We start from the raw sequence: 23,316 nt of genomic DNA, 5'->3' as shown, positions 1-23,316 counted from the left end.
TATTCCTTGATTTTATCCTGTGGAACTGTTTTTTTTAATTAAGTCAAGGGTAGACTGCAGGTCGGGTAACTGGGGTGCTGGATGGTAAAGTGTCATGGCGAAGATCAAAATACCAACAATTTTCTAGATTTAAACCCAAATATGCTAGCTTCTTCCTCTTCTCTCTTTTCTTCCCCAACTTTATTGAGGTAGAATTGACAAATAAAATTGAAATAAATGTAAAGTGCAGAATGTAAGGATATATATATCCACATATATATACTTATGTACATATACTGTAAAATGATTACCTCAGTCAAGTTAATTAACTCATCCATCTTAATTTTATTTGCATCATTTACAAAGGAATTAAACATCTTCAAAGCTGAAGTGAGTGGTTTCACTAATGACAAAAACAAAACATCTTGGAAGTTAAATGAAATTGGGAATGATCTAAATTGTGGAGATTTCATATGGTCCTATTATAGGGAGGAGGGACTGAGTATATATGGGCAAGGATTCTAGAATGACTAACAGAAAACTACACATTGAGTGTCCATTAACAAAAAGTAATACACAACTGTCTCTGAAATGCACATGAGCAAATGATGTAAATACGAAACACATTTTTACTTTTTCCCATTTCAACTTCCCATAGAGTCTATGCTGGGCGCAGATCAACACATCAGATCCTTACAAGTCTGAGCAATCCTTTACCAGCTTCTGAATCCCCTTTGACCTAGGCCGCTACTGTGGAGAGTAGTTAGATTTTTCTAAGTTAAACTGATTCAGCAAGATTCCAAGAGGTTTGAATTTGTTTTAGACTCTATAGTTTGTATGATTCCCAGACTAGTTCTTAATCTTCTCCTGTCCCTAAACATTCATGGTTCCAGAACAATAATGGCATACTATAAGAACTACTTTCTAAGTGGAAGCCATGCTCAGCTGGGGAGGGGTGACTCTGAAAGTCTCCAGTTGACTGTTAACTGCTTCCATACTATGAATTAATTTTGATGCATTCTAAGGTAAGCAAAGGGGAAAACTAGAATATATTTTCAGTTCTATAAATTATAAGCTAAGCTTTTTCAAACAGGAATTATTAAGAATTATGATAGATTTCACATTATTAGAGATCTTAGAGATTTTCACATTTTTTGGATATATGTACAGGTACCAGTTAAAGATTGGCTCTGAACAGACTATGGACATTTGGAGTAAAAACAACTATAATTCCTTATTTTGCTCTGCATGGTGGCTTATAGGTACTCAATACCTACTGAGTAATGAAATAAGACAATAAATGAAAGGTGATACAAACAAAATTTATCTCAAAAGACTTAATCAAGCTTGTTTCTAGCCTTAGATTGCCATGATCCTGTCCGTTGTAGAAGTTTTACTGAATTTCATGGGCCGGGTAGGAGGCCTATTGAAGACCCCAGGAAGAGACTGCATGGATAGAGAAGGCAGGATGCCATCTAGAGGATGGAGGGGATTAGGAGGCAGAACTCTCTATGGAACTGCCCCTTCTCAGTCAAGTCAGTTGAGTAGGCCCTGATGGGGGCAGCCAGCTAACTTTACAACTGTATTGTTACCTACCTCCACCACCACTTAGTATCAGCTGCCACATGAACAAATATACTCACCTTCAATTTCAGTCCAGTTCACAGCAATCTCTGCTATTGGAATTTTAAAGAATTGTGCTATGTAAAGTAATTCTACATCAAAAGCCCTGAAACAGAAAATATATTGATTTTTATTCTTAAAAAGAGAAATAGAATGTAATTAAATCTCTACCTGGACATGTTTTAAAGAAACTTATAAAGCAGATATATAGCTTATATAGTAAAACTGAAAGTCAGATTCTTAGAAGGTCAAATAAAAGGTTAAGTAGTTCAGGAGCTTCAAGGTAAATAATTTAGTGTGTCACTGCATAACATTTAAATGAGAAATATGGTGTCCCTATCATAACTCAGAAGCTCCCAGGGGTAAAATTGGGCTGTAAGAGAAGATTTAATCATGCAAATTTTCAAGATTGATGGTTTTCAATCCCAGGCTTAACTAGCTGAAGGTATAGAATTGATAGCATTTTCAACTGATTTAGAGAGCTGATAAAACAGAACTCTAAGCAGCTCTTGGAGAAATGTCAGTCACTTTAGAGTAACTTGATTACATTCTCTACCATCAAAGGATCAAGGATTCTTTTTTAAATACAGGGTTGCTTAGGGCCTTGTCTTTTCCTTTTCCTTTCCCCATGCCATTCTGGGCAAGACAGTACTGCCAGCTGTGGAAAGTGAAAAGCCACCTTAGATTAGTCTGAAATGCTCTTTGGGTATAAGCAAATATATACATGGGAATAGATATATTGTCTCATTTTAACTTAATCATTAAAAGAATTTCTAGTCTGAATTCCCAGTTCATCCTTCCTTCTCCCAGTAGAAAGCTCTGAAAGCTCCTCCTCAGTTACCCCTTGGTTTAGGTGAAATCTGCTTCCCCTAAAGTTTCTGAATCCTGACTTAGAAGTTCTCCTGGATTCCACTTACAAATTCTCTGAAGCCAGTTTCTTTCTCTCACTGGCAGTGAGCTCAGGGAGAGAAGCCCCACTACCTGTTAAATCTCCTTCATGCTCTTCAAACCAAAAGCGCTGGGGTCCTTTACTGTTTTGCTTTCATCTTGTGCCCGTTAAGCAAGCCCCAACCCTCACTTTCTAGACTGCAAGGGAATACACTTCAGACTTCCAGGGGTTGGTTTCAAAGTATTAGCACAAACAAAAAAATACCTAAAATCCATTTCTATTTGATTTTCCTCCCAGAAAACTTGAATTTGGGAGCTTTGTTTTCTTGGCCACAAAACTACTACTATGCACTCTGTGACTAGTTTAAATCCCAAGTATTTATATAATTCACTATGAAAACTATTTTTTTAAAGCACTTAATTCTTTTTCTTATCCTAATAAAATATTTACTTAAGATGATAAAACAATCTACAAAAGCTTTCTTTGTGTTATTAAAAAGATTGCATATAAGTTCTGTTAACTAGCATGGGACACTCAAGAAAGGAGGAAATTATTTGAATATTAAGCCTGGTTAACCCTTAACCCTCTCCTTTAACACAAAACAAAACAATACCTAAAAGGCTGAATTAGTTCTAATGATATTCAATAATCTAAACAAGATTATTAAGTATTCTAAGGATATCAGCATATAGAGTGACTTATCAAAGACGTAAAACAACACAAGGAGTGGGGGAAGAAAAGCACTAATTAATTGAATTTATATTATATTATATTTATATTAACAAAAAACTGAAAGGGCTATTCACCTTCTACTATTATTACTATTACTTTTACTCTATCCTCTTTTAACATTTTAAAACAGACATGAAGATGTTTACTTAAAAAAAAATGTATCGTTCACATCATATTATAAGAGACCAATCTGTTACCAAAGCAAACATAAGTAACATACCAAGTATTTCTGCATAGAGCCTTATACTATTGTACAGAAACAGTGTAAGGGTTAATTTCCAAATCAGATGCCTTAGTGTTTTGTTTTGTTTTTTTTTTTTTTTAAAGATTTTATCTATTTATTCATGAGAGATATACAGACATAGGCAGAGGAAAAAGCAGGCTCCATGCAGGGAGCCCAATGTGAGACTTGATCCCAGGACTACAGGATCACGCCCTGAGCCAAAGGCAGGTGCTAAACCACTGAGCCACCCAGGCGTCTCAACCTTTGTGTGTTTTTGCAGATGTGGGGAAGGCAGAGCCACTGTTTTCTTTTGTTACTCAGTTCCTGGTATAGCTGTGACCTCACAGATACATTCCTTAAGAACAAAGAGTGTGTTGATACTCTGTTAAACATAGCAGACATACACATATCCTACTGCTCCCTCCTGAAACCCCCCTAAAATTAAAACAACAGTGATGGAATAAACACATAAGAACAAAGAAGAAATGAAAATAATTTTAAAAATTGGGAAAAAAAATCTGAAACTTGGAAAGTAGTTGGTCAACCAGCAACTAAGAAAAGTAGATTGTGACAATGGGAGAAGCCTAGAAGCAGATGAATGGGTACTGCAGAGTGCCCCTCAAGGCTTAGGCATCACTAGCTTCTCTGCAAGTGATGTCTGCAAGTGGTGCAGGTGGGGCATTACAAGGGAGGGCCCACAGAAAATCTCTGAGATTTTCCTTTGCTCAAGTTGGTTCTGTAAATGCTGGCAGCCGGGCTCATACTTCCCTGGCAGGAAATCGAGAGATCCACTTTAGTGAAAACAACCAGTCCAAAGATAATGATAGTTGGGATTTTACCGCACAAAGTGGCCCCACTACTTAGTCTGCAGTAAAATCTACCAGTTGATCAGAGTTCTCTGACCATGCACACTGCTTCTGATGAAGCTATACTATACTATACACATGTGAGGATAGATTTTAATGATTGAAAATATGGAAAAAAAATTGGAGCAACAGAAACAATGTAGAAAGAAAAAATGTCCAAGTTTTAAATAATACATTAAGTAATGGAAGATGCTGTTGTCATGAAACAAGAACAGGTTAAAAGATTAATACTGGAAAACAAAAGAGTTGTAGAAAATTATAATTTCTGATAACAGAAATACAAATTTAATCAGGATAGAGTTTCCACATCTGTTTTATAAGAGGGAAGAGAAAAAAGAGAGAGAAATATTTAATGATTAAAGGACATTTCCCAGAACTAGAGTATGGACTTGCAGATTTAGAGTGGCTACTGCAAACTTAACAAGATGCATGATAAAGAGCCACATTAAGTCCCCAAAATCATGGTATTTTGAAACACTGTGGAGAAAAAGCTTCCAAAGGGGGATGGGAATAACACCAAACAAAGAATTGAGATTTAGATTATTGTCGGAATTGGACTTCTCCACAGAAACACCGAGTGCCAAAGACAATACAGCAATGCTTTCAAAATCCAGAAGAAAAATGATTTCCAACCTAGAATGCTTTCTCCAGCTAACTATTAGGCAAATGTGAGGGAAGACTAAAGGTGTGTTTCACACACAGTATCTCCAGGTTTCTTATTAAATGCTTTGGCAGTTTAACAGAGGATGTAATCTACTGCAATGGGGTGCAAACCAAGGAAAAGGAAGAACAGGGACTGTGCAGCAGGCCAGAGAACTAGAAAGGTGAGAGCTGACGAGACGTCTTCAAGAAAAAGGTGACACTGATGCATAATCTGGTGCATCAGAACGTATAGGGAGATATTTTCTACTCCTCATAGAGTGGGAGCCTAAGTGACATGTCCATAGTAAAGGAGTGGATAGAAACTCCAGATATTTATTATCTTCAGGAAAACAGAAAGTACAATAATCATATTGCACAGTATGTCTCAAATATGAATTATCTTTACACAGCTATACCAATCAGTAGTGATCCAACCACAAATTATTTAGAAACTGTATTAGCAGGGTGTGGAGCGTGTACAGGCGTTTAAGAGAACTAATTACATATCTATCAGTTGATTTATTTTGGAAGGTAATATCTAAAACTGAAGAGAGACAGGACTATGCAAACCCATTATTCTGAAGATGAAAGCAAATTCCACAAAGAAACAGCGGAGAGTTCAAAGTGGCTGTAGTTAGGGAGAAGGAACTGGGGACAGAAGGGAGATGGGGGAAGGGACAATGATTTTTTTAGTATAAGCCTTATGGAACTGACTTTAAATTATTAACATGCATAACACTGATTTAAAAAAAAAGCATTCTTGGAACGAATAATCATAAGATTTGTGTGGAATCAGAAAAGACCCCAAATAGCCAGGGTACTATTGAAAAAGAAAACCAGAGCCGGGGGCATCACAATGCCAGATTTCAGGTTGTACTACAAAGCTGTGGTCATCAAGACAGTGTGGTACTGGCACAAAAACAGACACATAGATCAATGCAATGGAATAGAGAACCCAGAAATGGGCCCTCAACTCTTTGGTCAACTAATATTCGACAAAGCAGGAAAGAATATCCACCGGAAAAAGCACAGTCTCTTCAATAAATGGTGCTAGGAAAATTGGACAGCCATGTGCAGAAGAATGAAACTAGACCATTCTCTTACACCAGACACAAAGATAAACTCAAAATGGTGGAAAGATCTAAATGTGAGAGAAGAATCCATCAAAATCCTAGAGGAGAACATAGGCAACACCCTTTTTGAACTTGGCCACAGCAACTTCTTGCAAGATACATCTATGAAGGCAAGGGAAACAAAAGCAAAAATGAACTATTGGGACTTAATCAAGATAAAAAGCTTCTGCACAGCAAAAGAAAGAGTCAACAAAACTACAAGACAACCTACAGAATGGGAGAAGATATTTGCAAATGACCTATCAGATAAAGGGCTAGTATCCAAGATCTATAAAGAACTTATTAAACTCAACAGCAAAGAAACAATCAATCCAATCATGAAATGGCCAAATGACATGAACAGAAATTTCACCAAAGAAGACATACACATGGCCAACAATCACATGAGAACATGCTCCGCATCACTTGCCATCAGGGAAATACAAATTAAAACCACAATGAGATCCCACCTCACACCAGTGAGAATGGCAAAAATTAACAAGACAGGAAACAACAAATGTTGGAGAGGATGAGGAGAAAGGGGGACCCTCTTGCACTGTTGGTGGGAATGTGAACTGGTGCAGCCACTCTGGAAAACTGTGTGGAGGTTCCTCAAAGAGTTAAAAATAGAACTGCCCTATGACCCAACCCAGCAATTGTACTGCTGGGGATTTACTCCAAAGATACAGATGCAGTGAAAAGGCAGGACACCTGCACCCCAATGTTTATAGCAGCAATGTCCACCATAGCCACACTGTGGAAGGAGCCTCAGTGTCCATCGAAAGATGAATGGATAAAGATGATGTGGTTTATGTATACAATGGAATATTCCTCAGCCATTAGAAACGACAAATACCCACCATTTGCTTCGATGTGGATGGAACTGGAGGGTATTAAGCTGAGTGAAGTAAGTCAATCGGAGAAGGACAAACATTGTAGGGTTTAATTCATTCGGGGAATATAAAAAACAGTGAAAGGGATTAAAGGGGAAAAGAGAGAAAATGAGTGGGAAATATCAGTGAGGATGACAGAACATGAGAGACTCCTAACTCTGGGAAATGAGCAAGGGGTAGTGGAAGGGGAGGTGGGCGGGGGGGATGGGGTGATGGGGTGACGGGCACTGAGCAGGGCACTTGATGGGACGAGCACTGGGTGTTATGCTACATGTTGGCAAATCGAACTCCAATAAAACAAACAAATAAAAAAGCATTCATCAGAGAAAGTACATTTTAAGGAATCCATTTTTAAAATTACCATAAATTCAGTCCAATTATACTTTAATATTAAAAGGAAAGAATTTAGATGGGATACAGTTCTGAGGATGGAGATTATATATATACTTATATGTAACATTACATATATCTTTATTGTTTACCAGAACCCATACTCAGGTCTGTTATTTTGAATCAGAGATGCCTGCCCAGTCTTTCTACTGTAGCTTAATGTTTTCTAATACCTAGCAACTCTACTTGATTTGAATTTCCTGAAAGTTATGAGAAAAATGACAATGAATTTTTGGGATAAATCCTTAAAATGCCAGTCTGAGGTGACACATGGAGATAAAGAAGAGATGTGCAACTTGCTTTCTATAAGTTATGCTGCATAAGAAAGAAATACATTTGTTCTTTAGTCTTTCTTGATTCTAAGTCCAGGACAAAGATGCTTGAATAAAAGTCAGTGATGAAACATTAATATAGTGAAGGGTATACTGCTAATCAAGTTGATATATGCATATTTGGTGGTTCTCATTACACAAAATAAACATATTTGGACCCCAAAGAGAGATGTAAGAGGCTGAATTTTAAATTAGGTCAATACTATTGTTAATCAAATCCAAATAAATATTAAAAAGGCATGCACACAAACATCACATTTATTTATTTATTTTTTAAAATTTTTTTTATTTATTTATGATAGGCACACAGTGAGAGAGAGAGAGAGGCAGAGACATAGGCAGAGGGAGAAGCAGGCTCCATGCACCGGGAGCCCGATGTGGGATTCGATCCCGGGTCTCCAGGATCGCGCCCTGGGCCAAAGGCAAGCGCCAAACCGCTGCGCCACCCAGGGATCCCCAAACATCACATTTAAAAGAGAAAGTATGAGCATGTTCTTTAACTTAAAAAACCCCCAAAACTCTAGAATTATGATATCCAATACTGTAACCAGTAGCCAAGTGTGGCTACTGAGTGAGCACTTGAAATGTGGTTAGTGTGATTGGAGGTGTACTTTAGTTTGAAGACATAGTACAAAGAAAAATATGTGAAATACCAGATTATTTTTTCATACTGAGGGCATGCCAAAATGACATTTTTTTTCTATAAAGACTTTAGTTACTTATTTGAGAGAGAGTGTGCCCAGGCACACATTAGCAATGGGGAGGGGCAGAGGGAAAGGGAAACACAGAGAATCTGAGAGGGAGAATCTCCGTTGAACAGGGAGCCCAACACAGGGCTGGATCCCAGGAACCTGAGATCATGACCTGAGCCAAAGGCAGATGCTTAACCAACTGAGCCACTCAGGTGCCCTGAAATGACATTTTTATATTGTGTTAAAGTACACTATTAAAATAAATTTCATGTGTTTCTTTTTATTTTTTTTAATGTGGCTACTAGAATATTTAAAATTATATAAATGTCTCAGATTATATTATAATGGCCATTATATTACAGAACAGACATTATATTGCTAGAACAATTCTGACAAGAGAAGCTTTATGAGGGGAGCCGGGGTGGCTCAATAAGCATCTGCCTTCGGGTCAGGTCATAATCTCGGGGTCCTCGGATCAAGCTCAGCATCAGGCTCTCTGCTTAGTGGGTTGTATGCTTCTCCCTCTCCCTCTACTGCTCCCTCTGCGTCAAATAAATAAATAAAACCTTAAAATAAAAAAAAAAAGAAAAAAAAAACTTCATGATTTTTAAGTTATCAACCCTAATTATCAACTCTAACCCTAAATGTCCTCAACCCTCAGTCCCCAACTTCCTTTCAAACTACAGAGAATCTAGTACTTTGACTCTAGTTCTGGACCCAAAAGCTGATTGAAAAATATCTAATGTAGAGGGAGGGCTTTATTTCTAGAGTGGCTTCTTCAATTAGATTCTCTGATTGTGGAGTCAATTAACTATCAATCTATTTTATTTTTTAACATAACAGAAACATGTATCTGAATTTGAAGATCAAATATACATTACTTAAAAATTTTCAATCTATGAAAAAAAGATTAAAAACCATGTATGAGAATTTTAATTCTGAAATGATAGTTTCTTACAGTTATGGGGGGGTGGTCATATGACACCTATTTCTAGGGAGATAATAGATCTTTGCAAACAGATGCACAAAAGTTATAGAAACTATAAAAGTGAACATCCATTGGAATAATTATTCAGATTCTCACCATGAACACAACTCCCACAGAACCAATGAGTAATACTAAGTATTAACTCTTCCAACAATATTTATTGAGCAGCTGTAATGTGCCAGGTACTGTTAGATAGTGGGATATACTAGCAAGCAAAATCAGATGGGATTCTTGTCCTTTTGGAGCTTGTTTTAATAGAGGAAAAGAAAATTCTGCAAATAAAAAGAAAACTACAGGTGTGACCTGTGAAGAAGGGCTATGGTACTGCAACAGCACACAATTAGGGGTGTCTGATTTGTTTGGAAAGAGAGGATTGGTTGCTCTAAGGAAGAGCTGAAGAAGTTGGGAAGGGAAGGGTCCCATGTGGAGACACAGGTAGGCTGGATTATGCAGCATCTCTCAAGGCCACAGGAAGGCACGGAAGGATTTTAAGAAAAGAGGTGCATTTGATTGATCACTTTTAAGTTTTGAAAAGACTCCTTGGGCAGCATAGGCAATGATGGGTGTGCTGGATGCTGATGGGGAAGATGAAGAGAAACAAAGGGACACAAAAGCTAAAATCAAGAGGCCTGGGCCATGAACTGGGGAATGTCAGAGCTGACTGCAAGGTTTCAAGCTTCTGTGTATCAGTGTTATTCACTAAACAGGCAGAGAGCTGAGGCGAGGTCTGGGATAAAGATAGGCCGGAGGACCAGGATATGTCAAGAGAGTGCTCAGAAGTATGGAACACTGCTGATGGGTTAATTAAGACAGTAAGTGGTCATATCACATGACCTCTCGGTTTCATGACAGGAGGTCCCTAGATGCTAAGATGGAGGGATGGGGAAAAATCCATATTGAGGTGGGGTGAGACATGAGTGGGAAGAGAGAAAACAGAAGACACAGGGCACTCTTTCAATAAAAGGCTGGCTGTAAAAGAGGTCTGGAGCTGGAGGGGCACTAAGCGGGTGGTCAATGGAGAGAGGTTTTGTTTGTTTGTTTTTAATGGTAAGAGAAATTGAAGCTTGTTTTGAAAACGGATGGGAAAGACAAGAAAAGATGGTTGACAGGAAAAGACAAGACAAGTAAGTGAACAGGATGAAGTTCTTAAGAAGGCAGAAGGGGATGCAGAGGTTGGTCACAGGCAGGAGAAGGAACTTACTACTAAAAAGGAAAGAATGAAAAGAAAACAGGTGCCCTCTTCTGTTTTGATATTTATGGGCTTTTTTTTTCTTTACAGGAAGATATAGACGCCTAAGGAAACAGGATGTTTCCAGGCCTTTTGATCTATACGGTCCACAATTAAAGTGAATAAATTAACTTTATACCATGTGTTTAGTTTGAGATTTTGAAAACAAGATCCAACTCAGGAAAAGAATAAAGGCATAGATTAACTTTACATATGTAAGTGTCAATTTTGTTTAAACCTCAATGTTCCTTCTGAGAATGTAGGGCTGCTTCTTATGACCTGGAATAGCTGCTGTGTAAGACATGCCCAATACATCTGGTTAGGAACTTACCATCGTTCAATGTGTAGAGATGAAAACGTCCGTGAAGCTGCTTCTCGAGTAAATAATTTGAACCCACACTGTGTGTCTCTGATTCCTTTGACACAAAGGAACCATACCAGAAAGTGGAACCCATACATGAGCAGAGTACGGAAGTAAGAACGCTGAAACAAAACCAAAATATAAATGACTTTTCCATTAATCTATAAAGGACAATTGAAAACACCTGGCTGCAGACAACTGCATTTTAATATTTAATTGGCTGTGTAGACCTTACATATGACACCACTGTTTCATTAGCTTCACTGGCAAAGTATAGTGAAGAAACTCTGAGGATGCCTACTCCTTACCACAGGGCAGAGGGACCAGGGAAGTAGCTATTCATTTTGCGAAGATTCAAGAAGAAACAGACAAGAAGAATCACAGTACATGTGAGAGGCCAGGGCTTTAATCTACCAGGAGATTATCATAACTCTTTTGGGCTGCTAAGAACTCGGAGAGCATCTCATTTGTCTACATACTTTGTGCTTTGGATATATTTCAGTTTCAAAAACGGTGAGAGAGAGAGTTGGGACACCTGAGTGACTCAATTAAGTGGGTGCCTGAGGCTCAAGTCATGATCTCAGGGTCCTGGGATGGAGAACCAGGCTGGGCTTCCCATTCAGCAGGGAGCCTGCTTCTCCCTCTCCCTCTGCCCACCCCTGCCCCACCTCACTCATGCTCCAGTGCTCGCTTTTTCTCAAATAAATACTTAAAAAAAAAAAAAAAAAAGAAAAAAAAAAAGAAAAAAAGGTGACACCTACTGGAACATCTTGGAAAAATGAAACACTATGATTTAAACCTAGAGTTCTATGCCTAGTTAATGAGAATACTGATCAAAGAAGTGCAGCAGAATATCACAAAAGTCAGAGTAAGAAGGAGTCTGAAACGAGTCTTTCTAACTAGAAATAGATAATGGATATTCAACTTAAGTAGTCTTTAATTCTACCTGAGTGTTCATATTATTAGTAATTAATTTTGTTATGAGTAGTAGCATGACTTAATATTCCATTATTTATTAAATATTGCAAACTTTAAAACTAAGAATAATGAATCATTATTATCATTGTATTCAAGACTCTCCTAGTTAGGATTAAAAGGATCTCTTAAAATTTTCTATAATGTAATAGATCCATGGAATGATATACTATATATGCACATTGGGAACCTAATAAGAGTCTATGTAGAACATTTACCATTTCATTTTATTATTTCCCTTCCTTCTTTTGGTTCTTGCTTTTTATAACTGTAATCTTTAGTATCATTCTTCATTTATATGGCTTTTTCTATCATTATCAAATGGAACCATGACTAACCAGTGATAACACAACAAAGCAGAGAAAGCTACTGACCTGAGCAGACCTCAGGTCTATATTTGAATCTTGGCTGCAATAATATTTAGCAGGGTGACCTTGAGCAAATTATTTCAACTCTTTCCAGCCTACTTTCCTCATCTATCAAATGGGAAAGAAAATGCCCACCCCACAATGTTATTGTAAAGATTAAATGAGATAATATTCAAGCCTTTAGCCAACTGTTTGGCACAGACAGTAACAGGAACTCAATAAATGTTTTTAATAAAGGAAGAAGGCTTGAAAGCTCACTTTAACCTCCTGACCACAATTTCACTTGTGCATTATATAGGGCAGGAAGGGAAGGAAAAATAAAATAATTATCTGTAAGGTATGTGAAACACAGTTTTTAAGCATGTGTGTATTTCTCTATGTTTTTATTATATTTCATATCAAAGAGGAAAAAGTCAAATAACAGTGAAACAAGATATCTGCAGTACATGTAACTGAAAATGAGTAGTATCCATTCTTTCTATGTTAGAAAAATAAAATTTTAGAATTCTCTAGAAATAAAAAATAAAAACGAGTACAATCCTAAAGCAGACTGGACACAACCTAAGAGTAGCTCATAGAAAAGTAGCCTTATAAACATATTAAACAATGGTCATTCTCATTAGTGACCAATAAAACCAAATTTTAACTACAGCATGACACCATATTATACCAATCAAACTGGCCAACTCTATAAAGAATCACAGCATTAAATCTTTTGTTAGGATATGGAGTGTTGGGGATACTCCACTAGTGGGAGTATAAATTGATCATCACTTTGGAGAAGAATTATGCAAAATGTTTGTAAACTGTAAAATAAACTTTTTGGAAGGATCTAGCACTTCTCATTTATCACCTAGAATTATTAGTTATGTTCTGATATAAATAGGTCTTACCTCTCTAAGCAGATAGGGCAGAAACCTCATCTTAAAATACTTTGGTAATCTCACAACAGCTTGCTCAGTGCCTTCCATATAAAATATTTCCAATAAATGCTGGTTGACTGATTAAACCTCCAAAAGAGCATTTATGCTTAGGAAAGGAAAAATTGAAATCGAAAGATAGAAAAATTAAAATTAAAAGGTAGAAAAAATAATGCCTATAAACTATTCTTGAATGATTTTTAATGCGATTTAGGTGTGCTTACTAGTTACCAGATGAAAATATTCTATGACTACTTTTGCTTGGATCTTAATAGAAGATTTTTATTTGCTTTAGGATAATGGTTATTTTTTAAAAATCAGAAACACATGGAGATCACATGAGGACCTTATTTGATTTCTAACATATTGAAAGCACAACAAGGTAAACGACAAACAATAAGATCTCCCTTTACTTTTTATAACCTTGCAAAATATCTTAAAATTTACAAGATATCTAAAATATATTATGGAACAGACTTAGTTCAATAAAACTAACAAAGTCATAGAGTAATATTATATAAACCTCTGAAGTAGACATTTAAAAATATGAAAAAAATTCACTGCTTTAATATTAATAATAATCTGATGTGGATAAAATGAAAACAAGGAATTCAGGTGAAATTTAAAGCTGACTGGTACTTTCAATATCTTAAAATAAATTCAAAGAAGTCCCAAGACTTAAGCCAAGACTTTAAAGAAAATCTGAAGACATCAAATAAACACTAATGGATTCTATTCTGAATCCTTTAAAAATGATAAGTGCAAGAATACTCAGACAATATAAACATCCCTGGTATAACTGTTATAAAGAACATGTGGCATACAGATTCACTGAAGATGGTAAGGACTCCAGAGAAGCTGTATCATGTTTGTCTTCCAAGGGAGCAGTAGAACAGATGGTAGGATTAACAGAGAATATGTCTAAAAGTATTCAGGATAGAGAGATCTGAAAACTATGCAATTAAGCTATTGAAGTTGCTGTTCACTATCTTCATTAATTCTTTTATAATTTCCTCACTGTCCACAGACTAATCACCATGCAAAGGTTTATACTGTGTATAGCACCTTAAGAGAAACCTGGAGTGGTTCAGGAAGAGAACACCATACTGCACTTTCTTCCACATGTGGCAGGTGGAGATGACCTTTTCTAAGGTAGGCAGGGTTCTATGACAGTAAGCAGGACTACTTGAACTACAAACCTACAGAGCAGCAGTCATGTGTAACATCTGCAGTAGACAACTGCTGGTTTCTCACCAGTGGATCAGTTTTCCTTCCTTTCTATAGTGTAGCAGCTGATTCTGTGGGCTTCAAGATTTTTTTTTTTTTTAAGATTTTATTTATTTATTCAGAGAGAGAGAGAGAGAGAGAGGCAGAGATACAGGCAGAGGGAGAAACAGGCATCATACAGAGAGCCTGACGTGGGACTCGATCCAGGGTCTCCAGGATCATGCCCTGGGCTGCAGGCGGTGCTAAACCACTGCACCACCAGGGCTGCCCTGATTCTGTGGGCTTCAAAGGCTCTAAATCAATCACTAAGTTTTACAGATGGAGGAACAGATGAACGGATGACAAAATAAATGATAAATACAAAGATCCTGGGATAGTTCCCTTGAGGTCTAGCTAAAAGCAGCACTAGATAAAAAGGAAATTTAGACCACAGCACAGCCTTATTTAACTACTATCACTAGGAAAAATTCAGAGTTTTCAACTAATGGAAGTTCTAAGTGAAAAGAACTTACACCATTAAAAACAAAACCAAAAACGTGGTTCCTTTCTACTGCCGCCATATAAATATTTGGAACCTAAATATAGGTCCCAGCTATCTCTTGCCTAGAGATTATTTCATTAACTTTCTAATTACTCTCTTGCTTCCTATTTTGCCGTATCCTTTTTTTCCTTTACCAAATATATTATCTTTTTTCCTCCTATTATGTTTTTTTAAAAGAAAAAAAATTATTCATAAAACCATTAAATACCAGCCTAGTCTTAAGTGTTTTTGTTTACAGATATTTTTGCATAAATAATTATGCTGTATTTATTCTTTTTTTCTCATACAACTTAATATTTTGGGTATTGAATGGGTATTGAACAGCAAGTTGAATGGTTCACAAATGCATAATTTGGAAAAGTTTGTCTTATATTAAGAACTGAATGGGGACTCTAGTATCTTAAAAAATAAATAAATAAGAGCTGTTTGCATCTTAAGTCAAAGTAAAGTCTACATACTTTTTGTATACTTATTTAAAAAAACCCAATGTGGGGATCCCTGGGTGGCTCAGCGGTTTAGTGCCTGTCTTTGGCCCAAGGCGCGATCCTGGAGTCCCGGGATCGGGTCCTGCGTTGGGCTCCCTGCATGGAGCCTGCTTCTCCCTCTGCCTGTGTCTCTGCCTCTCTCTCTATGTCTGTCATCAATCAATCAATCAATCAATCAATCTTTAAAAAACAACAACAACAACAACAAAAAAACACCAATGTTATTATATAGTCTCCACGGTCATCTGTTTTATTGGCTGCATGGTATTCCATCCAGGAGAAATATCTATTTATATTTTCTATATTTAAAATTTAGTATTTTATAGTTTATTGTTTTATAATTACAAAATAATGTAAACATCTTGGACATATACTTTTCCTTTCCTTATCCCTTGTTTATCAGCAAACTGATGAAGTTGGACTAGCTAATCTCTAAGCAATCTTTCAATTTTAAATTTCTAGGAATATGATATTCTCTATGGTTAATAGCTTACCTTTTTCAAATATCACTAAGAGTCTACAGAGGCAGAGAACACTGGATTACATTAGAAGACATTAAAATAACTGATTTTTTAAGAGTCTAGGTTTCCACACTTGAGCATAATCCTTAAGAGGTTCTATGACCCTGCCATCAGTGTATGTTAAAAAAAATTGTAATTTCTTCACATCTTATTTCAGAATCATTGAGGGAAAGATTTAGCCTTTTATTCTGTTAGTTCTCAAACTCTGGTATGCATAAGGTTGGCCTGGGAAATTATTAAAAATATAGATTCCTGGTTCATCCCTATAATCTGATTCAGTGTGTCTAGGACTGGCTAGAAATATGCATGTTAAAACTAAACAAAACTCCCCAGGTAATTTTGACCTTGCATTAAAAAATACTGCCTTATTTTTTTTATCTATTTGACCACTCTAGTAGATGAACTATTAAAAATATAATGGACAGGTTGGGAAGGCGTAGCGGACGGAGTCGATTCAACGGGGTTCCGGGCTGGGCTATGGAGCAAGTAAATGAGCTGAAAGAGAAGGGCAATAAGGCCCTGAGTGTGGGCAACATCGATGACGCACTGCAGTGCTACTCTGAGGCCATTAAGTTAGATCCCCAAAACCATGTGCTCTGTAGCAATCGCTCCGCAGCATACGCCAAGAAAGGAGACTACCAGAAGGCTTATGAGGATGGCTGCAAAACAGAGGACTTAAGGCCCAACTAGGGCAAGGGCTATTTGAGGAAGGCTGCAGCCCTTGAGTTCTTAAACCGATTTGAAGAAGCCAAGCAAATCTACGAAGAGGGTTTAAAACATGAAGCAAAAGCAAATAATCCTCAGCTCAAAGAGGGCTTATAGAATATGGAGGCTCGGGTGGCAGAATGGAAATTCATGAACCCTTTCAACATGCCCAATCTGTAACAGAAATTGGAGAGTGATCGCAGGACAAGGACACTGCTCGCTGATCCTACCTACTGGGAGCTGATAGAGCAACTACGAAACAAGCCATCTGACTTGGGCACGAAACTGCAAGATCCCCGGATTATGACTAGACTACTCTGAGCGTCCTGCTGGGTGTGGATCTGGGCAGTATGGATGAGGAAGAGGAAGTTGGAACACCTCCCCCACCTCCTCCTCCCAGGAAGGACACCAAGCCAGAGCCAATGGAAGAAGATCTTCCAGAGAATAAGAAGCAGGCGCTGAAAGAGAAAGAGCTAGGGAACGAAGCCTACAAGAAGAAAGACTTTGACACAGCCTTGAAGCACTATGACAGAACCAAGAACCTGGACCCCACCAAAATGACTTACATGACCAATCAAGTAGCTGTGTACTTCGAGAAGGGCAACTACTGTAAATGCGGGGAGCTTTGTGAGAAGGCCATCGAAGTGGGGCGAGAAAACTGGGACTATCACAGATTGCCAAAGCTTATGCTCGAATTGGCAACTCCTACTTCAAGGAAGAAAAGTACAAGTCTGCCATCCATTTCTATAACAAGTCTTTGGCAGAGCACCGGACCCCAGATGTGCTCAAGAAATGCCAACAGGCAGAGAAAATTCTGAAGGAGCAAGAGCGGCTGGCTTACATAAACCCAGATCTGGCCTTGAAGGAGAAGAACAAAGGCAATGAATGTTTTCAGAAAGGGGACTATCCCCAGGCCATGAAGCATTATACAGAAGCCATCAGACGGAATCCAAAAGATGCCAAATTGTACAGCAATCGAGCTGCCTGCTACACCAAACTCCTGGAGTTTCAGCTGGCGCTCAAGGACTGTGAGGAATGTATCCAGCTAGAGCCGGCCTTCATCAAGGGGTACACTCGGAAAGCAGCTGCCCTGGAGGCAATGAAGGACTACAGAAAAGCCATGGATGTCTACCAGAAGGCGTTAGATCTGGACTCCAACTGTAAGGAAGCAGCAGACAGTTACCAGCACTGTATGATGGCCCAGTACAACCGCCACAAGAGCCCCAAAGACGTGAAGCGACGGGCCATGGCTGACCCTGAGGTGCAGCAGATAATGAGTGACCCGGCCATGTGGCTTATCCTGGAGCAGATGCAGAAGGACCCTCAGGCACTCAGCGAACACTTAAAAAATCCTGTAATAACACAGAAGATCCAGAAGCTGATGGATGTGGGTCTGACTGCAATTCGGTGATGACTTGCTCATCATTCCCTTCTCTTCGCCCTCATGTGGAAAGAGGAGCTGGGATGGCGGCAAGTCCCACGGAGCATAGGGGAGAGCAGGGGAAAGTGAACAACTTCTCTCTATATATTTATATAGACCTATGTGGAAGACACAGAGACTCGTACTCATGTTACTCACACCGCCGCTGCCTCTGGGCCCTCCCAGCACACGCATGGTCTCTTCCGCTGTCCCCTGGGTTCCCTGTTCCCTTCCCCAACTTCAGTCACTGTCTAAGCTGCTCTCCCATAGTTGGTTATTTTTTATTTGGGGCAGTGGGCATGTATGGGGAGGGGATGCTATTCTTCCCCGACCTCAGGTCCCAATTGTCCTCATGTTGTTAACTCCACATGCCCTTCTCCAATAAAACAAACCAGTTGGGTGTGGTTATATATATATATATATATGTAAAAAAAAAAAAAAAAAAGAATATAATGGACAATTACTGGGCTTGACACACTGGACCCAGATATTTAACCCAGATATTTAAGTGAAAATATAAATAAAATAATTTTTTAAAAATTATACATAATAATTCCTTAATATATTTTTTCCTCCCAATATACTCCAGCTTTTCTAGCCTAATATACAAATAACAAAATGAAGAATTTAAGGCCTATGGTGAAGGTAGTCACAATTTTAGTTTTAAAGTACAGCACTTTTCTAAGAGGAATAAAGTTAAAAAAAAAAAAAAAGATAACAAAATACTTTAAATGAAACCCAAAATATAGTACTTGAAGTATGCCAATGTCAGAAAAACTATAGGCAAGTCGAATGGCTCACAAATCCATCATTTAGAAAAGTTTGTTTTATATTAGAACTGAATGGGGACTCTTGTATTTTAAAAAATAAATAAATAAATAAATAAATAAATAAAAGAGCTGTTTGCATCTGAAGTCAAAGTCTACATACTTTTTGTATACTTATTAAAAAAACCCAAAAACTCAATTCCTAAACATGCTAATCTTTCACAAACTTTCCAATAAAAAAATTCCTTTGAAAGGAAACTCATTTTTATAAGATTAAATATGAAAGCTTATTTTTTGCTAATAAGTATGAAAAGAAAAATAATCTGCTGATCCATGCCAGTTAGTGAAAGCCTCACCTGAGCAATTGATTCTTTTTCCAAATGAGCTCGAGATCCACATGCAATAGCCATTTGTTCCTGAAGAAAAATAAAATGATTTTTCAGTATTTGAATATTGTATTTGAATATCAGTATTAAATATCATTAATAAAAATATTTTCAATCCAAGTCATCTCATTTTTTAGATACTATTTTTTTAAGGTCACATTAAAATCTTTATTTATTTTTAAAAGATTTTTATTAATCTATTCATGAGAGACAGAGAGAGAGAGAGAGGCAGAGACCCAGGCAGAGGGAGAAGCAGGCTCCAAACCATTGAGCCACCCAGGGATCCCACATTAAAATCTTTCAAGGTTTACTTAGATGTTCAGAGTATGTACAGCTTCAAGAAGCCAATTATACTTAATAAGAGGATAATATTCAGGGCTAAATATCAGGGACATGTACTACTTGAAAATTCATATTTTTAAATGATTTTTCTGATTAAAAATATATTAAGGTCATTAGAAGGAAAAGGTAGTGGTATTAGAAAAATGGTATCTTTCTTGGGTGTTGACTTAATAAGTTTTTTTTTTAATTTATTTTTTATTGGTGTTCAATTTGCCAACATAGAGAATAACACCCAGTGCTCATCCAATAAAGTGCCCCCATCAGTGCCCGGCACTCAGTCACCCCCACCCCCCACCCACCTCCCTTTCTACCACCCTTGGTACATTTCCCAGAGTTGTAGAGAAAGCAGAACCCTCTTGCACTGTTGGTGGGAATGTGAACTGGTGCAGCCACCTGGAAAACTGTGTGGAGGGTCCTCAAAGAGTTAAACATAGATCTGCCCTACAACCCAGCAATTGCACTGCTGGGGATTTACTCCAAAGATACAGATGCAGTGAAACGCCGGGACACCTGCACCCCGATGTTTCTAGCAGCAATGTCCACAATAGCCAAACTGTGGAAGGAGCCTCGGTGTCCATCAAAAGATGAATGGATAAAGAAGATGTGGTCTACGTATACAATGGAATATTACTCAGCCATTAGAAACGACAAATACCCACCATTTGCTTCGATGTGGATGGAACTGGAGGATATTATGCTGAGTGAAATAAGTCAATTGGAGAAGGACAAACATTATACAGTCTCATTCATTTGGGGAATATAGAAAATAGTGAAAGGGACTAAAGGGGAAAGGAGAGAAAATGAGTGGGAAATATCAGAGAGGGAGACAGAGCATGAGAGACTCCTAACTCTGGGAAACGAACAAGGGGTGGTGGAAAGGGAGGGGGGTGGGGGGGGGTGGAGTGACTGGGTGCCGGGCACTGATGGGGGCACTTTATCGGATGAGCACTGGGTGTTATTCTATATGTTGGCAAATTGAACTCCAATAAAAATAAAAAAAAAAAAAAAGAAAGAAAAATGGTATCTGTAAATGGTATGATTATACATAACCATTACATTCTGGAAAACCCAAGATTATCAACTGAAAAACTACAAACATTAAGGAAATTTAAGATGATGAGTGGGCATAAAATGAATATATGAATATATATATATATATATACATATATATAAAATTAGTCTTCATATATACAAACAATAATCAGAAAACATAATGGAGACAGTATTTGTAACATCCATAAGAAAGAAAAATCTTAGAAATAAACTTTACAAAAATGTGGCAATATCTTAAGTAAAGAAAACATGTACATGCTACCAAGAGAAACAAAAGAATCCAGAACAAAGAAAGGCATACCATGATCATGAATGAGAAGATGTGATGATGGTATCAAAAATCAATTCTCCTTAAAATTAATATTTAAGTCCATACTAATAGAAATGTCAAAATAATTTTTCACTGAACTAGATAAGCAATTTGTAAGACTTAATATTGAAAAATAAAGAATCAGAAGAGCCAGGAAAAATCTAATAATGAGGAAGGACCAGCCTTAAGGGATTTAATATATAGTATAAGCTATAATAATTAAAACTAAAGTACTAGAATGTTAATAGATAAATTCATGGACCAGAATAGTATGCAAAGACTAGAAACACACACACACACACACACACACACACACACACACACACACACGGATAACTAGATACAATAAAGATGACATTTTCAATCAGTGGGGAAAAGATGAACTGATAAATGCTGTGGGACATTGGGTAGCTTCTTGGAAACCAAATTAAGTTTTATGAACCTGAGCCTCATACTGAATAGTATTTAAGTGTAAAATATCAGGAATGATTTTTAAAATGATCTCAAGGACAACATAAGTACATGAAATCTATAAGAAAAGGTAAATCAATTTGATAATAAATTTTTTGAAAATTACATGGCAAAACAAAAATCCAAGCACATTCAAAGTTAAAAGAAATATAAATTGGGGGTAATTCTGGTAATTTATATTACAGACAAGAGGATAATTTCCAAAATGCTAAAGTACCCCTATGAATTATTTAAAAAGTACCCTGAGAACTCAGTTGGAAAAGAGGCAAAGTTTATAAACAGAGTGTTCATAAAAGAGGAAGTGAAAATAGCTCTTAAACAACTGAAAACATCCTTAATCACATGTATCCCAAAAGCAATGCAAATAAAACCTATCAGTGTTTACAATATGGTGCCTACACACTCTGCAGACAGCAATGTGAAAACTATCAAAATTACAAATATACTTATGGTCTGACTCAGCAATTCCACAACTAGGAATTCTTCAGGTAAAAACTTGGGAGATGTGTGAAAGGACTTTCACACAGGGTTAATCATTTCAGTGTTGTCTTAAGTGGGAAACCTGTATATCTATCCAAAGGCATTAGTTATGACTCTGTGAAAGAATGAGGAAGCAGTTTGCTGTATAAATATGACTCAATCCCCATGTTACATTTTTTTTTAAAGATTTAATTTATTTATTCATGAGAGACACAGAGAGAGGCAGAGACATAGGCAAAGGGAGAAGCAGACTCCCCACTGAGCATGGAGCCTGATGCAAGCATTGATCCCAGGACCCAGGGATCATGACCCGAGCCAAAGGCAGACACTGAACAAGTGTCCCAAGAGTACATTGTTAAATGGAACAATAGAACAGTAAATAGTGTTACAATTTGCATTTTTTAAAAAGATTTTATTTATTTATTCATGAGAGACAGAGAGAGAGAGAGAGGCAGAGACACAGGCAAAGGGAGAAGCAGGCTCCATGCAGGGAGCCCGATGTGGAACTTGATCACAGGACTCCAGGATCACACCCTGAGCCAAAAACAGACACTCAACTGCTGAGCCATCCATGGTTAGAGTCAGGCGTCCCTCAATTTGCATTTTTAAATAAAGAATACAAATACACATCTTCTAGAAGGATACACAAGAAATAAATACACTGGTTACTTCTGAGAGTAATTGGGTGATTCAGAAATGAAGGGCTTGCCTCCTTTCACTGTTTATCTTCTTGTACCATTTGACTTTTGAACTATTCAACAAAATGAACAAAATTAAAAAGTGCATACTGTAAAAAAAAAAAAAAAGGCAAGCATCTAAATTTGCATATAACTTTACTATAAAAAGTCACGTATAATCTCCCTACCTAAAAGAAGGCACTGATAGTATTTTATTTTTCCCTTGAGTTTTTTCCCCTCTGCATTTAAAACTGTAGCTGAAATTCACCTACGTATCAGCTCTTTTTCACTTAAAATAATCTAAAAATTTCTTTATTCAAGTTCATTGTTTTTCAACTTTTTATTACGGGTATTTTCAAACAATACATAAAAGCAGAAAAAGGGCTGCCCAGGTAGCACAGCGGTTTAGCACCACCTTCAGCCTAGGGCGTGATTCTGGAGACCCGGGATCTAGTCCCACATCAGGCTTCCTGCATGGAGCCTGCTTCTCCATCTGCCTGTGTCTCTGCCTCTCTGTCTCTGATGAATAAATAAATAAAATCTTAAAAAAAAAAAAAAAAACAGAGAGAATAGAAAAATGAAGCCCCCATGTATCCATAGTCTGGCTCAATAATTATCAATAGATTAAAAAAAAGATAAAATGAAAAATAAAAACAATACATGGCCAATCTTGCTTCCTTTTAAAGCCCCTCATCACTATTCCACCTAACAAATTCTG

At 37.3% G+C, this 23,316-nt stretch overlaps 1 protein-coding gene and 1 pseudogene across 5 annotated transcripts in view; one reads left to right on the top strand and one right to left on the bottom strand.

The window, feature by feature from the left end:
- ALG5 (ALG5 dolichyl-phosphate beta-glucosyltransferase) overlaps positions 1-23,316 on the bottom strand; it is a 48,663-nt gene that overhangs the window by 670 nt on the left and 24,677 nt on the right. For all 5 annotated transcript variants that reach the window (XM_038573220.1, XM_038573219.1, XM_038573217.1 and 2 more), the window contains exons 7-9: positions 19,236-19,295; positions 10,921-11,072; positions 1,623-1,708 (exon numbers count right to left, since the gene is read on the bottom strand). In XM_038573220.1, the coding sequence (XP_038429148.1) occupies positions 1,623-1,708; positions 10,921-11,072; positions 19,236-19,295 (298 nt within the window). The remainder of the gene's footprint in view (positions 1-1,622; positions 1,709-10,920; positions 11,073-19,235; positions 19,296-23,316) is intronic.
- On the top strand, positions 15,629-18,574 carry LOC102156397 (annotated as a pseudogene).

Source organism: Canis lupus, chromosome 25 (genome assembly GCF_011100685.1).
Source record: "Canis lupus familiaris isolate Mischka breed German Shepherd chromosome 25, alternate assembly UU_Cfam_GSD_1.0, whole genome shotgun sequence".
Lineage (NCBI taxonomy): Eukaryota > Metazoa > Chordata > Mammalia > Carnivora > Canidae > Canis > Canis lupus.
Note: the sequence above shows the minus strand (reverse complement) of the source record. Positions and strands in the feature narration are given on the sequence as shown.